Here is a 17,045-nt window from a genome sequence, read left to right on the forward strand (position 1 = left end):
GTGGGGGCTGGGGGCTCATGGCAGAGCCCCCCACATGGTGCGGGGCCATGGGGGGCAGCAGGGATCATCTCCCCCATCTAGCCTCCCATCACCCACCCTCTTGGGCCCAGCTTCCTGCTGCAGCGGTTGGGGGGGAGAGCCTGCCCAAATCACCAAAGCTCTCCAAATCTTTTCTGAATCAATTTGGACATTTTAACTGGTCCCTGATTCGATTCGGATTTGGAGATTCTCCCACTGAATCGGGCTGAATCTCCTCCAGACTGAATCAGCACCCGAAGCTTTGCACAGCCCTACTAAACACACTGCAGTCATGTGGTTAATGTTTAATTTGCTATTGCTATTAAATTAGTAGGTTATTTATTAAATTAGGGGGAATACATTTTTAATAACTTTATGTTAACCTAAGTTACTGTGCAGTAACGACACGTGTAGATGCTCCCCCTGAATAGAAACAGTCAAGTTCTCTGTTCCTTATCCTCCCCTCTCTTTGGAACTGTCCAGAGATCCACTCTGGACTGCAGGAACGTTTTTTGCCAAAAATGTGTAAAATCAACATGTCCTCACAAAACATTTTGGTTTTGACATAATAACATATTCGGACTGTTAAAAAATGTTTTGTAGAAATGTTCTGTCTAGCTTTACTGGCACAGTTTTCATTACGGCATGAACTTTTGATCTTTACTACAGTTACTTGTCTACAAAGGAAAAAAGACTTTCTTCAAAGGAAAGATAATATGAATTTACACTGTGCACTAACTTCTCCGAGGGATACTTTTAATGCATTTAAAGTGAAATAAAGCTAACTCACAAGAATGCACTTTTATGCTGTGTCCCCACATGCAGCAGTGTGTGCTTGCAGTGGTACAAAGAGTAGCAGCACAAATTAATGCCCCGCTCTCCCAGATGGAGAGCCAGAGCGGACCTAGAGGATGGGAGATGCTCCGGCCAGCAGCCAGAGTGTCTCCCTGGAGGGCCCAGCCCCTGGTGTGTGCACCATGCTGCTTTTTTTCTGTCATGGTTTCTTTTGATACTGGGAGTTCCTAGTGGAGTAGAAAACTCCACAACAGTACATGTGTAGACGCTGGAGGGGCTTGCTGGGGCACAAGGGTGCTTCAGTACAGTGGTTGTCTGCCAGCTAGCTCTGCGCTGAAGCTCCCTTGTACCCCAGCCAGCCCCTCCACAGCATGTTGACCTGGCGGGAGCAGCCCCAGGATGGCAGGTTGACTCTCCAGACCTCCCTGCCACATGCTGTGCATGAATAAACTCCGGAGCTGACTGCTTTGGAGTTAATTGCTTCCAGGTACACCATTTGAATGTTATTCAAGTGCACTAAATGCAAGTGTAGACGTGCCCACTGGGTACATCTACACATGCACTTTACTGAGGAACTGACTAATTAGCTTTGCAGTACAGCATCACCGTCTACACATACACCCATATAAGGGCACAGTAAATTAATTAATTCCATCATAGGATAGCACTCTATGGGATAATTACTATCCTACAGCAGAGCCATTTAGTGTTTCAAAATGCGTATGTAGATGGTGATCAGGGCTGGCTGGGGCATGAAGGTGCTACAATGTGGAGGCTGCTTGCTGGCATCCTTGTGCCTCAGCTAGCTCCTCCACTACCCAACAATGCCACCTGGAGCCTGGATCTGACCTCCCCGCTGCCCCCAAGCACCTGCCAACCCAGGGTTGCTCCACCCCAAACAACTGTGGTCCCAGGTGCATGTGAAGATGCTGCATCTGGGAAGCAACTGACTCTGGCATGAACTGTACTGGAGTTTATTGCTACATGCTAATTACACATGTGGATGTATCCACTGGCTTCCCCCTACAGATAATCTTTGAATGTATGTAGGACCATACCTACATGGGATGCTCCCAGATACGTTAACAGGAAATTCTGAGAGACCTATAGACCTATACATTCTTTTAGCTGAAGGCAGGGTATAGGTGTACCTTATAGATAGATTAACTGAATGCATAAGCTGAGACATAAGGTTATGTTAGTCATAGCTCATTTTATCAGGTGCTATGGAAGGACCATATGGCTAACATGCCTAAGTACCTCTCTCTATTCTTTCAGATGGAGAGCATAGTGTATTCTGTCCCATACAGACATACTGGAATATGAAAAAGAGAAGGAACTGGCCTCTACCAAAATCAGCCTATTTCTATAGCACTATATCAACCTGAGGGATGTAAGAAGCAAAGATTAACCTCCTGGATTTGTTGCATATCCTGTTGGGTCCCTGTATGAGTACTGGGACCACTCATGCCTAGATCAGATTTCAGTCATGGGCTCTTACTGTTAGGGTCTCCAGTTTTTATTATGTGGTTTCATATGAAGAACTGTACAATTGGAGCTATGCTGCCAGATGTACCCCTTCCTACCACTTGTCCTGGAGTCCTCCCTGAGCAGTATGATAGAAGGGAATGGAAAGCCAGGTAAGCTGATGCTGATTGAATCAGATCTACTTACTGTTTAAGCTTCTGCAGACCTGGAGGAGAAGAGCACTGCAGACCTGTGGAAATAGCACTGTCTTCTCACCCAAGTCTAGGTAATTTTCATCTGCTATTCCTTCCTTCCATTCAGGGTAAAGACCATATGGCCCTTAATTATATGTCAAGTACAAAATGCAATGGGATTTTCTAACCATCTTAATATGGATCATGCATTATGTGGAACAATAATGGACTAATATGAACTCATATATTAAACGACTGTAATGGCTGAGGGCCTTGCATTGATGACAGAGGTTTTCTGGCCAAGCTTCTTCTTCAGGCGCTGTAGAATGCAACACCTATCTGAACACATATACCTGTATGTACTCTGTTTCATCTTGCCAGACAACCTTAAAGCAGAATCAGCAAGTATTCTATATTTTAGTTTTCACTGTGTATAAAAAACATATATATATACACTATGGAATTTTACAATAGATGTCTCTACTTTTTCTTGTTCTGGATCAAGTGTCAAATTCTACTCGGTTTTACATCACACTCAATAATCGATATAAAAGGAACTACTCCAAATCTACACTAATGAAAATGAGAGCAGTATTTGCTTCTAGATAGCCATATCAGTAATATAGAAGACTCAATTTTGTCCCGGTATAAACGCTGAAGAGTTATATCAGGGATGAATTTGACCTGTTTTAACTCAGCTGTCCTGTTATCCTACATGGTGGAATGAAAAGGGAAAGATGCAGTAAGAGACAGGTTATCATATCACATGAGGCCCAAGGTCCTAACATATCAAATGTAATCCAAATTGGACCAGATTCTGATATTAGTAACATCAGTGTAATTCTGAGTAACATCATGAATTTAACAATGCTGGTATTCCTTATTTACACTGGTGAAAATAGAAACAGAATCTGGCCTTATGATTTGCTATAACTGTCTGTGATTTGATCCTGTTAGATGTTTTTGCTTAGGGTTAAAACTCTTGCAAAATGTATTGTCCCCTGACAGACAGACTTTATTCATCAAAACAAATATTATAATTTTAAAGCTTTGTTTACCGTTACATCACATATGCAAAGTGTGTATGTGGGGATAATATTCAGTTTATGGAAGGGTTTCTTGCTTAGCCATGGCATGCTACTGTACCCGAGGGAAGCTAGCATCAAGTTGGAATAGGATTACATGGAGTAGAATGCCAGCTTCATATGGGAGTTGACACCCTAAGATCACAGAGTCTGTTCTGAACAATTCTTTTCTAAATAGGACTATGCTCCTGGGATTGTACAATTCAGTAACAATTTCTATTATACTTAAAATATATTTAAAGGTTACAAGAGTCAGATTCAATAATTTTGTTTTATCTTAAAGCAATATCCTAAAATATACACTCATAAATATTTTATGGAAAACTATAGCTAAATCAATCACTGCAAATTTGGATCCTCTATTGTTTTCAGTGGTTTTGCAACTATTTCATGGAAGGCGTTAAATTTGCAGTTCAACATTTTTTTTAAATCACCTTCAAATCTCATGAGTCATTCTATAGATTAGATAACATTTTTGATTTTGGATTATTTTTCACTGTTTAGAAATATTCTTTACCCTTAGTGTGCTGGTAAACGCTAGTTAAATTAATTTAATTATTTGGAAACTGATATTAAAATGTGCTTCTTTGTGTAACATTCCATTTATGTGAAATAAAGTTAGATTATCTAACAGCTATTGATAATTATTATTGTAAACAAGCCTGCTGATTCTTGTTTGTAAGAACCTGATAAATAGTTTTTCTGTTGATGATATATGTACAGTATATCTATTGCTATATGGCATTCTTTGGAGAGCCATTATTATTTAATGCATTGTTTTCCCCCTGCTATTGCTATGCAGACAGTTCCTCTTGGTGTGGACCTGCAGGGGTTCTCTTTGTTCTTATCTTTGCACCCATGGGAGCCAGCACAAATTCTGAAAGGGATTTTCCCCTACTATGACAGCTGTAACAACTCTGAGGGCATTCAGCTCTGCTTTTCCCAGGGCTAAGAGCATGGACTTCAACAAGTCAGACTGCCATATAGGGTAGCCAACTCTTTCAGAATGATGTCAGGGAAGTGGAGCAATATAGCATCTCACAGTGGCTGTCATCCAGTTTATGCACAAAATTTCAGGACCTTGGACCCGTCTGTCCTTTTTTCCTCTTTTCTGACAGTAGCTACAGGGATGTTACTGGAGTCCTAATAAAATCCTCAGTTTGGAGAGATAGGACTGAGATTTCCATTTGGTTTTTCAAAGAAGAACCTTAGTTTGTATCTACATGCATGTGGCTCCACTGCTTCCAATCAAAAAGGCAGTCTGCTTGAAGCAGCCTAGTATGTTTGATAGACCCCTGCCGAGTTTCCACCCATCAGAACAATTAATATCTAATCTACCACCTTATTCAGTAGCAAGCATATATCTGGTATTCTGTTGTACACAATATTTACACAAGACTGTTTTTCATTACTCTCTTATTAAATTACAGGAGAAATGGTGTCAGCTTCTGCTGCTTCAGTTAAAGCGATATAGGCAAAGAAATTACTGACGTGTCAGAAACTTGATTCTGATTACATCCACACTAGGTTACAGTGGAGTTTCTCAAGAGTTTTACTGATATAAGTGAGACCCAGAAAGACAGAGCTTTATAGAATCTGCTTTTTCAGGATCGCCCATTTCAGCAAGAAATCAGCATATGACATGTGCCTTTATATGACAAGAAACAATGAGAGTATTAAAGGAATGAAGACAGATAGCTACAAATTTCTTGTTCAAGTATTCTTTCTGTTGTGGTTTAATTAACAAAAGCAAATATAAAAAATTGTATAAAATAAAAAAACATACATGTTCTGATGTGAAGGCAACCAGTCTGGGAATAGCTGCCATTCCTTTCTCTTTAACTTCTGGGAACATCTTGAAACGTGCAATCAACATAGCATACATGTTAGATATGGCACCACCTGGAGTCCACAGTAATACACTTGTTATTTTTTCTATGCATTAACATCATTTCAGTACTACATTTACTACAATTTTCCCAACACAAGAGCCTATATCAGGGAGCATGAATTCTCCGTGTGTATTGTTTCTCTATGGGGGTAATATATCAAATTAATCTATTGCCCCAAAACTCAACAATCAAGCATATTAGAATTTAGACAGCACATAATAGGACTGTGAGCTGTCCCTGCTTATCTTCCCTCCCCTTCTCAAATTTCTCCCTCTGTTTCCTGAAAGCAGTTGCATACATTGCAAGCATATATTTTCATACACTCTGACCTTATGCATAAAAAGGCAAAGAACTTCCTTCAAGTGCTATGTGATACCAGAGACCAGTGATGGAACCCCCTTGTTCACTGCAAAGTGCTTGCCAAAGGATGTACCACCAGGTAAAAGCATGAGGACAGCAAGAAAAAAACACAGAAGAAAAAAAAAAAGAAAAAGGGACATTTGGCCAACTATTGTTATGTTTACTTGAAAATGTTAGAAAATGCACCTGCTCATAGGACTGGGACCAAGGGAAAATATCTCTAGCCATATCTATTAAAATCATTAGCATATATAGATTAAATATATCAATTTCAAGTATTGAATCAATATTCTAAATCTATGGCAGAATAGTGTTTTGAACAGAATTGATCAATGCTTAAACGATTTAGGCATGGATTAGTGAAATGGAACTCTTCATTTTTTCTTCCTTAAAATCTATGTAAGGTATGCCTCTGCTTCTGCAATGAATCCAGAAGGTAATACCTGGATCTTGTAGAATACTGAATCATCACTATGGGAATGTAATATACATCCTGGTTTAGAATGTTATAATATTTCTATGTCTACTCAATTGTTATAATTTATGTTCCAAAATGATGGGCCATATTGTCAGCTAGTGTAAATCAAAGCAACTCCATTGAGGGCAATGAAATTATACCACATTACATCAGCTGAGGGATACGGTTTGGTAAATTTAATCTTGTTTCGGCTTTTGGCTGGTTTATTTTTAGCATGGTGAGCAAGGCGTTATGTACTCTGCTCCATCTTGCAGTTGGAACTGTGCTTGTAATGCCATTGCTAACTGGCACCCCAGTTTAGGGGTTTCATTTAAACTGAGACTAGTTTTCAATTAATTATTTTTTCTGCTAATTATATCTCATTTGCATTGGTATACATTAATATTAGCTCTAGTGAAGTCAGTGGAGTTGCTCCAGTATTAAATAGGTGTGAGAGCAGAAGCAAGCCTGCAGCTGATCTGTTTTACACAATATTTCTATCCCTTACTATACAAATGAAGAAACTGAAAAAGAGAAAGTAAAGCCAACATTTTCAAATGTACATCCCCAAAGGATTCAGTGTCTAACTACAGCATTAGATACCTAAGTTAAGGCATCCTAGTTGGAAAAATTTGGTCCAAGTGAGATGTCCAAGATCAGGGGGTGAGTCACAAAACAGAAAACAAAGATGGTTTTGAGTATTGCCTAAACAAGTAGATCTAGCACAGCTGCTACTGCTTCTTCAGCAGAGTGACTCATAAATAAGAATGAATGACATGAGGCTGCACCCCAAATGGGAATTGCACATATATGTATTTCAGAAAATCAGGACCTATCATAATGTGGAGCAGCAATTGTCTGCCCCAAGAATTCACTCTGCAGGCCCTTTGGACAAGGTACTGCAGAAGTACATGCTGAAGTGAGGGAGAGTGAGAGGTAGGGGAAAGGAAGCAGAATTTGCATTTACCCTGACTGAGAAATGGTCCCTACATGCAACTCCTTTCTTTCTTTTATGAAGATTATCCCTACTCTGACCAGACACGAAAGACTCCTACTTTGGCCATAAGAGGCCATACCTGTTTTAAAACGTATTTAAAAGAGGTTTGTATAAAGGGCTTCTACTAGTCAAAATATCAGCATTCATTCTAGTGGCTAAATAACAGTTCCACAATTAAATCCACTGAGTGAAATCTGGCCCCAGTGAAGGCCACAGCAAAACTTCTACTGACTTTACTGGGACCAGCCAATGGGGTTCGCACTCTTTGTATGTTTTGTTGCTCACTCCATCCCAGATAGCTGTTTACCAGAGTTAAAAGGACTTCATACTTGAAATAGGACCTTTGTCTTAGAGTGCTACTCTTCACATCTAGCAATAAAAAGGTATGTGTAATTATACTTCCCATCTCTACTGTCAGATCTATCGGCCTGGCACTTACTATTAATCATTTTTCTCTAAAATTTCCTTTGCAATTCAATAGGGCTGCACCACCATGTAATTTCAGCAGCTGACAACTACCTGAAGTGCAGTAAGTGGGAACAGGCTGACATCTACACATGCAGGCATTAAAGTGCATTAATGCTGTGTGTGGACTAACTTGGGACTAAAGTTAGTCCCAAGACAGTCTGCACACGCAGTGTTACTGTGCAGTAAGGCATCTACATGTGCGTTACTGCACAGTAACTAATCGGGCATAAAGTTGATACCTGCATCATGCAGGTATAAAACTTAGGCTCAAGTCGGCATAAGCTGGCATATTTACTGGGCAGTACGGGCATACATGTGTAGATGCATGCCTGTATTGCGCAATAATTTTGGTTACTGTGCAGTAAATGTGCACATGTATACATGCCCAGTAAGTATACACCCAGGAACTCCCCAGCTGCTATTATATTTCTTAGTGGCACCATTTGATTACTAGGAATGTGCCGAATAATTAGCTAAAAGGCAATCAGATTCTTTATACCTGAGCCAGTAGAAACTTTAATGGAGCTTTCATTTTGTACCTGAGTCTGGATTGCTCCTTACTAACTCAGTTAGGAGCAGGGAGTGTGCGGTATTTCTCAAGTACATTAGACTTGATTATGTGCACAGCAAAACAAAAGATAACATACATTAGTTAAGGTAAAAATGAAACCCAGAGAAGCACAATACCACTAGTTAATAGAACACACTGTCAACTTGTATGATACAGGGTCCTAAGGAAAATCTCTAAGGCTAGATGATGTCTTTAGAGGCTAGGAGACAAATATAAATGTCATATAAACTGTGAAGTAAGTTACATATTGAATGTAAAGTTGGTCAGAGAACAGATGCAGTGTGATAAAGTACGTTAGAAATAATAAAACCAAGGAAAGTTGAGGTCCTAAATGCAGAGTACATTTGAGTCAAGAATGTGTTTTTCACTTCAGTCTTCAAAAGTGAGATCAGCTACCAAATGACAAGCACAGATGACAGCAAGGACAGGGGAGCAGAGAAGCAACCTAGAGTAGTAGAACAGGTTAGGGATTACTTAAACAAGATGGATGTTTTCAAGGCAGCAGGGCTGGACGAGTGCATCCTAGAGTATTGAAGACATTGGCTAAGGTATTTTCAGAGCCAGTAGCTATTACGTTTGAGAACTGTGGAAATCAGGTGAGGTCTCAGATGACTGGAAAAGGGCAAATATAGTGGAAAAAACCAAAGGAAAGAAGGAGGAATTATAGACCAATCAATTTGAGCTCGATACCTGGAAAGACTGTGGAGCAGGTCGTCAAGTAATCTGTTTTTAAGCACCTAGAGGAAGAAAAAAGTGATCAGGAAAAGCCAATATGGATTCATCAAGAGCAAGTCATGCCTGAACAACCTGATTTCCTTCTGTGACAAGGTGACAGGTTCTATGAAGACAGAGCAGTAGATTTGCTATACCTTGATTTTAGCAAGGCTTGCCGCACTGTTTCCCCATGGTATTCTCATTAACAAGCTAAGGAAATACAGTTTAGATCAATGATTCTTAACCCAGGCACTATGGTACCCAGGGTGTTTTGAGATACTTTCAAGGGTGCCACTGGATGCCACACAATATTAGCACTGTTATGTGTACAAACATAATTCAGAAGATAAATTGAGAGATTTCAAATAGGAATCCACAGTGTCAAAAACATTCTAACCTGTTGTGGTCTAGAAAAACTCTTCTATTATTTTTCCGTAGGCAAAAACTAGTGAAATCTAAGAGCTAGCATCTTCTGAGGGGTGCCTTGAGTCTAAAAAACTTGAGAACCACTGATCTAAATGGAAGTACTGTAATGTGGATACATAACTGGTTGGATCATTGTGCTTAAAGAGTAGTCATCAAGAGTACTGTGTCTTACTGGGAGGAGGTATCAAATGGGGTGCCCCAGGGTGTCTGCCCTGGGTCTGGTATTGATTAATGTCTTCATTAATCATGTGGAAGAATGGATTGAGTATACACTTAGCAAATCTGCAGATGAACCCAAATTGTGTGAGATTGCTGACAATGGAGTCTAGGATTATGTTTCAGAATTACCTTGGTAAACTGGAGAAATGGTCTGAAATTAATTGAATGAAATCCAGTAAGGACAAGTGCAAAGCCTTGTACTTGGGACAATAACATGCACTGGGGAATGACAATAACAGACTGGGGAATGACTGGCTAGGCTGTAGTACTGCAGAAAAGGAGCTGGGATGGTAGGGGTTACAGTAGATCACAAGCTGAATATGAGTCAACAGTGTGCTTGTGTTACAAAAAAGGCCAGCAGCATACTGAGCTGTATTAAGAGAAGTGTTGGCTGCAAGTCGAGGGAAATGATTCTTCCCCTCTATCTAGCTCTGGTGAGGCCTCGCCTAGAGTACTGTGTCCAGTTTTGGACCCCATACTTCAAGAAACATCTGGATAGATTTGAAAGAGTCCAGCAGAAAGCAACACAATTGACTAGAGATCTAGGAAACATGACTTACAAGGAGAGGCTGAAAGAAGTAGTATTATTTAGTCTGGAAAAGAAAAGATTAATGGGGGATTTGTTAACTGTCTTCAAATACCTAAAGGGTGGTTATAAAGAGAATGGTGATAGAGACTGTTCTCTGTGGCTGCAGAGGACAGAGCAAGGAGCGACAGCCTTAAATTGCAGCAAAGGAAATTTAGGGTGGAGATTAGGAAGAACTTTCTCACCATTGGAATAGAGGTTGTGGAGTCTCCACCTTTGGACTTTTTAAAAAGCTGGTTAGACAAATACTTCTCTAGCACAGTTTATACAGGAATGATCTTGCCTTGACTAGGTGGTTGGACTAGATGACCTCCTGAAGTCCTTTTCAGCCCTGTTTTTCTATGATCCTATGATTCTAAGTGGTGTCAGTTCTGAGGTCCTCTTGCTTTATCATATCTTTACCTTGTTTGTCTCTTGTGGGACAATATGGTCTGTTGGATAGGGCCCTGAATACAGAGCAGGAGTACCAGGTTCTGTTCACAGACCTGCTGCGTCACTCTGGGCAAGTTGATTCTCCCCACTCTACCTCTAGTTCCCCTCCCATCTGTTATCTGTTCAGATTGTAAAATCTCTGGGATAGGGACTCATCCCATACTATGTACTCATACATTCCATCTGTACAATGGGACCATGATCTTTGTCTATGCCTGTAAGTACCACTGTAATATAAACAGTGAATAATAAAAATAATACCCTCTTGTTACCCCTCCTGTTACCCCTTGATGACCATATGCTGTTCACTTCGCTAATCCACTTACTGCCAAATCAGTATCAGTTATACCACGTTAACCCAACACTCTCTCTTTCTCTCTCCCTCTTTTCTCTGACCCTTCTAACAGCTGGCATGTAAATTATACTATAGTTTATGTTACCCTTTGGGCCAGAGTATATCATAGGACTTGATCAACTTAGTTCAGGCTGAATTTGATCCACAATCCACACAAAGCTTTGGGGCCATGTATTCATTGACTGTCAGGTAGTCACAATGCAGGCCATGAACGAGACCACAATGAAACTAATAATTTTCTTCTATTTCTACACTCTTTTAGATCACACTACAGCTTCCTGCTTTTCCTGTTTAGCTTCTTTCCCCTGTTTATGGGAAGACTATATGAGTGCATTGGCTATGAAATCTGAGCAGTAGGTACAGGAACTGACATACAAGCAAAAAGATTTAAGAACCCAATTCTGTTCTTAGTTATGTAATCCAAACTCTCACTGATTTCAATAGGAGTGGGATCTGGCTCATACAGTACTATTTCAACGCTCATTAGTAATAAGTAGTATCCAGCCCTTCTCCCTTATGTCCTCCCTTACCCTCTGGCTGAAAATCACCATGGTGCAAAGGGCTACAACACAGGCCATGAATCACTTAGGTCCTGCTTAAGATCTCAGATGTGGGACTCAGTGACACAGAGGCCTTGTGGTGGTCCTTGGCAGAAGGATGAACTTCAGCCTCAGTTCATGTGAGGGCTCTGAAACACTTGTGATGATTATCACTACAGTCTTCTCCTTGGGTGATAATCAAAACATCCCTCCATCTCTTATGCCAGGAGCTTAGTCTTTCAGGAACAGATGCCTCTCAGTCGCCATTTGGTTGTTTTGATAAGCCAAGGTGCTATACAAAAGGCTAAATCTTTGCCCTTTTGTTGGATAGTTTTTATGATTTAAGGGAGATACATCTTCAATTAATTTCAAATATTAGATTTTCAAAGTAAAATAGGAGGTGACAAAGAGTTCAATGGAAAAGAATTAATATCATGATTAAAAAAATCAAATATCTCAGGAAAGTAGTGCTTGTCAAAGCCAATGATTTCTCTGTAGATAACCACATTCATTTCTTGCCTTATGTATTTACCTTCAAGGAATTAAGTCTCTGTTCCTTCAAGAATGTGCAGTAACAACACACATGAGCAGTCCCATTGAACTCAACAGGAAAACTCACGTGAGTAAAGTTATTCAGATACAAAAGTATTTCCAGGATCTTTAGTAGCCTCTGTAGTTGTAGTATTCCTATAAGTATTTCCCTTCTCCCTTAACTTCCCACTGTAAGACTGGAAGGTATCAGAGTATTTCTCTTCTTCATTATTAATACTGTATCCTTTCATTTCATATAATCCATAACATAGTAAGGACATAGTAAAACTGCAGGGCAAATGTCTCTTTTGATTATCTTTTCCATGAACCACTTTCACTGTTCATAAGGCAGTGAAATTTGCTTGAAGGGAATATTCAACACTGACACACATTAAAGTCCCTAATAATCATGTCCCTGAATGCCATGAATATGCAGGGTTTTAATAAAGCAGAGGTCACTGATTCGTGTTAGTAAAGTGTCCTCTTGGATGTGTGGATTTCATTATATTCACTCTTTACAGGGACATTATAGCATAATCTGAAACACAGAAAAAGCTTGAAATATCATGTACCAGGTGAAAATATCCCATCGCCACAGCCACCTGGCCAGCCAAGCATTTCTCTCATTTTCCTGAGTGTGACATATTCCAAAAGTACAAACACTGGAGCAATTTCATAGGTGAACCTGAAATGTAGTAATGTCCATATTTAATGTTTTATTCTAAAACATTAATTTACTACTTTAAATAATTACACAACTGTTTCCTGCTTTAAACACCTAATCTATATTACATCACAGCCATAATATTCTGTATATTATACTTAGCAGAGAATGGTATTTTGCAGTAAGTGTGAAGTTCAAGAAGGAAATTAATGTTGCTAGCTCTTGTGAATGAGGAATTCATGGCTGAGTTCTTCAAACCATTTACACTGCAGCATCTGCTTGGATTTCTACCCCATAATATGTATATTTCTACTATTTTATTATGCAAAATAAAAATAATATTTTCCTGCATTTCATGGGGTTTTGGCACAGGTGTAATTTTATTTGTGATGAATGTTTATGGGAGACAACATAAAAGCCAGCTTTAAAATCTTCATACAAATAACATGAAGGGTCTACTAAAACCTTAAAAGGCAGACAAATACTTTTTCTCCTAGTTTAGCATCAAAACCTTGCATTTTTCATACCTCTACAACAAGTACTGCAAAACGTAATTTTAAAAAATATTCTAGATAACAATATTGCCAAATTCAACTACTTACATGTTAGTATTTGCAGCTGACGTTAGCCAGTCTGCAGCTAATCCAACCATGTCCAATCCAGTTGACAGTTGATTGAAATATCTAGGATGCCCTATATAAAATGGAAAATTTTATTAACATTCTGATAACATGGAATGAAATTACCCAAAGCTGAATAATATATTCACCCTAGGACTTTCACACAATGGGAAATATTATTAATGTGTAAAAAATAACAAAAACATATTTCTTAAAAAGCAGGATTTTTTTCTTTTTTTCTTTTTCTTTTTCCAAAATAAGCAAAAACGGAATACTACAGTAGGGTTTTGAATAATACCATCTATAATTTTTATTGTTCTCTCAATTTTTCTTTAAAATTAGTGTAATGCTGCCACACAAAAATAGCTGTTCATATGAAAATAGCTATTCACTTCTGTTTGCATGTCACTTGTTTTCAGTTAATATGTTTTTGCCTGGGTTACATTTGAAAGGCATGCACAACACCAACTGAGGAGCTTGCCACTACTTATAACAGCATCAGTGATGAATAGCTAATGATTATAAAACACAGAGCAAAATGAGAAAATGGAACACTTTGCTGACTGCTCTGCACAATTCAGAGGCTCATGATTATACAAAGAAAACATGGACAGTGATAATACTTGTCATTTTTCCCTGCCAGAATATGATTATAAATAGCAAAGCTCCCTCATAATTGTGATTTTAAATAAACCTGATTAAAATCAACATTGCTGCCATGTCAGAATAATGCACGACAATATATTTAGTGGGATGGACAGAAATTTTTCAAGGTTTATCTAATTGACTCTTGGATTTTTCTAAAATCCTGTCAAAATTTTACTTCAAAAATACGCTTGGAACTACTAAAATTGGGAATACAAATAACTCATAAGAAATCATATTGCTAGGCATGTCCTGCATATCCATGACTGAAGTTACATGGCTTTGTTAGCAGTGAGAATTGTTTAAATATCATCTGATTCTAAGGAAAACATTTGCTGCTGAAACACCCCCTACCCGTCCTAACCTGAGGATTACAGGCTGTTATAGCCTACATGGGAAACATAAGATATAGCAGGATAATTGAGGAAATGCAGACAAAAGCCAAGAGAAAACTTATCTTCTGGTCTCTAGTGGCCTGTTATCAGGAACATACACATGGCTAAAAAATTATGAACAGAGAATTACTCACCCGCTCCCACCTCATGGTGCATAAAGGCTGAGTAATTGAGCTTTGTGGGCTGAACTAAGCTTGGAGTAGAGGTGAGAAACACAAGCCAAATCTCCCCTCTCCATGGTCCAGGGATTTGCCATGGGGCTGCAATCTAGCCCCTCTGGCATGGAGCAGACCCCACTGCTTTACACACCCCAGTGTGGCTCACATGGCCATACTGCTTCAGCCCTGGGGACACTACAACAATTCAATAATTCAAGATCCAGCTCAGGCCCTTTGTCAGCAGGCCAGTTCCAACCTGGCTGAATAGATTTCTCAGGCAGGTTTAGAAAAAATGAAGTGTCAAAACAACCCTTCCCTCCACAGGACCCATGGGCGGTCTGGGAAACTCCAGGCGTTCCAGCTTGGAACTCAGGGAGAAATTCTGGGGGACGGCAGAATTGGGGCTGCATTATCTGCCACAGCACACAGCTCCGGAAGAACCTTGCTGTCAGCGTTACCTCAGGTGCTAGCCAAACCACTGTTCACCTTGGGGTGGAGTGGTGGTGGGGAAGCTGGATAATATGGAGCAGGTTGCTCCTAAGATATGCAGTTGACATTTTTTGGCCTGGTGAATTTCCCAGGGGTTGTCAGAGAGATGGTGCTGGTGATTCTCTCTCAGATCTATCTTGTGTTCACTCAGTCACACTGTCCTCAAAACCAAGAGCCTTATACGTGCACAATGGACTTGTGGAGATTTCCACCCAGAGAATTCACTCCCCTTCAAAACTGGGGTCTACCAAATGTAAAGCAGCGGAACATAATTCTATGTTTGACTTTAATCACCGATGAATGGAGTCATTTTTACTAGCCCATATCCTGCTCTAGAGGTGTCCCTTGCAGCCTCTCTTAAGCATGTTAAAGACAGACGTCTCAATAGTAAGTGCCAGGGGCATCCCAGAACAACGTCACTACTGCATTTTGTGGATTAGGTTATGCCAGTGGGTGTGGGTGGGTAGGATGTGCTTGGAATCTCCCTCTCTTGCAGTGGTCAAGGTGCAGTGTAGGGTTATTTCACCCTGCTGGATAACCAAGGTCAGTTCTAACCTTATGTACACCTCTGAAACCTCCTGGGCTGTGGAAGCAAAGCTCTCTTCAGCATTTAGAAAAATAATGGCAATGGTGCGTGCCAATCAGCTTTGTGTGATGATAACTGAAGGAGATGACTTAAAGGCTGATCTGGGGAGCACGGGAAGTAGATTACTACTGTCTGTTGATGTGCTAATTCTAAAAAGAATATATACTAATTTGGATATGTTTATCCATCTGCAGAAGAGCTCAAAGCATTTTTCAAACACTGTTCAACTGTAAAATACAAGCCTGAAATAAGTAAGTGCTACTGCTATCTTATTCTTGCAGCCAGACAATCTGTTGTCAGTGATGTGCCCCTCCTAACACAAGGAGCCAGTGTCTGAGGCAGTAATAAAGCCACAGACTAGGATACCCCCCATTTGACAGCAACCTTTCTGTTTGAGTATTCTCTGTCATTTCTTTGCAGTCTTTCCATGCTCCCAAATACTAAAATTGTGGCCCCAGTAACCCCAGTGGCTTTGGCAGGAAAGTAATGAGTAGAACTGGGCAAATAATGGAGGAAAAAATCCACTGATAGTCACTTGCTTTGTCCATGTCTTTGCCCTACTTTTATTCCCTACTTGCTAATTAGCAAAACCAAAAAACAAATAATCCCCGCAAAAAACAACCCGCCCAACCCCAAAACAGCCTCCCCAACCCGAAACAAAACACTGACTGGAAACAATGCTGGACAAACACCAGTTCTTCCTTTGCTCATTTCAGTTCCCACACAATTTTAAACTCTTGCAATTCATCTCCATTGCAAACCCTTTGCAGCTAGTGGATTTCAAAGCTCCCTTTGGCCCTCTCACCAGATACACCGGTGCCGACCGACTTCTCCAATAAAGGAGCAGGGGAAAAAAACCCAAGCCATGTGACTTATCCGCCCAATCTCAGTCTTGCAACAACTTGAATTTTAAAGATCTATGACCCGGAGAGCAAAGAATTAGAGAAGCCCAGACATCAGAAGGGGAGTGAAGCCCGGGAAACGGGGACCTAAATCAAAGCGTTTACGTGGGCTGCGAGGACTCGCGTCCAAGTTCCTCTGCTCCATTAAAAGCCCTTCTCCTCTGTCAGGGCAACTTCTCAGCCAGCCTCCGGACTCCCCCAGCGGCAAAATGCAGCTGTTTTCACAGTTGTCTCCACTGGCTGCCGCTGGTCCAGGGCGCAGCATCCCGGGGTCGTCACTCAGCCGGGCGGCAGGAGGCGGGGGCGGCTCTCACCGCAGGAAACGGGCCCTGCTGCTCCGCCAGGCTCCGATGCCCACACGGGCTCGGCCCGGGGCTGCAGCACAGCTCGGCCAAGGGCTGAGCCCGGGGTCCGGTGCCCCTGCGGGCGGGGGCTGTCTGCGGCGCTGGGCCCGAGCTGGGCGGGGGAGCCGGTCTGTGC

General features: G+C 40.6%; 1 protein-coding gene across 2 annotated transcripts in view; it reads right to left on the reverse strand.

Moving 5' to 3' along the window:
- LOC109291312 (glutamate decarboxylase 2) overlaps positions 1-17,045 on the reverse strand; it is a 65,562-nt gene that overhangs the window by 43,141 nt on the left and 5,376 nt on the right. Inside the window, exons 2-4 of one of the 2 annotated variants that reach the window (XM_019508271.1) lie at positions 13,373-13,463; positions 12,679-12,791; positions 5,346-5,461 (exon numbers count right to left, since the gene is read on the reverse strand). In XM_019508271.1, the coding sequence (XP_019363816.1) occupies positions 5,346-5,461; positions 12,679-12,791; positions 13,373-13,463 (320 nt within the window). Of the gene's footprint in view, positions 1-5,345; positions 5,462-12,678; positions 12,792-13,372; positions 13,464-17,045 lie in introns of those variants that run through there. The other variant, XM_019508272.1, reaches the window with a different exon arrangement.

The sequence above is a fragment of the Gavialis gangeticus genome, unplaced genomic scaffold (assembly GCF_001723915.1).
Source record: "Gavialis gangeticus isolate Ggan-Ray unplaced genomic scaffold, GavGan_comp1, whole genome shotgun sequence".
Taxonomy (NCBI): Eukaryota; Metazoa; Chordata; order Crocodylia; family Gavialidae; genus Gavialis; species Gavialis gangeticus.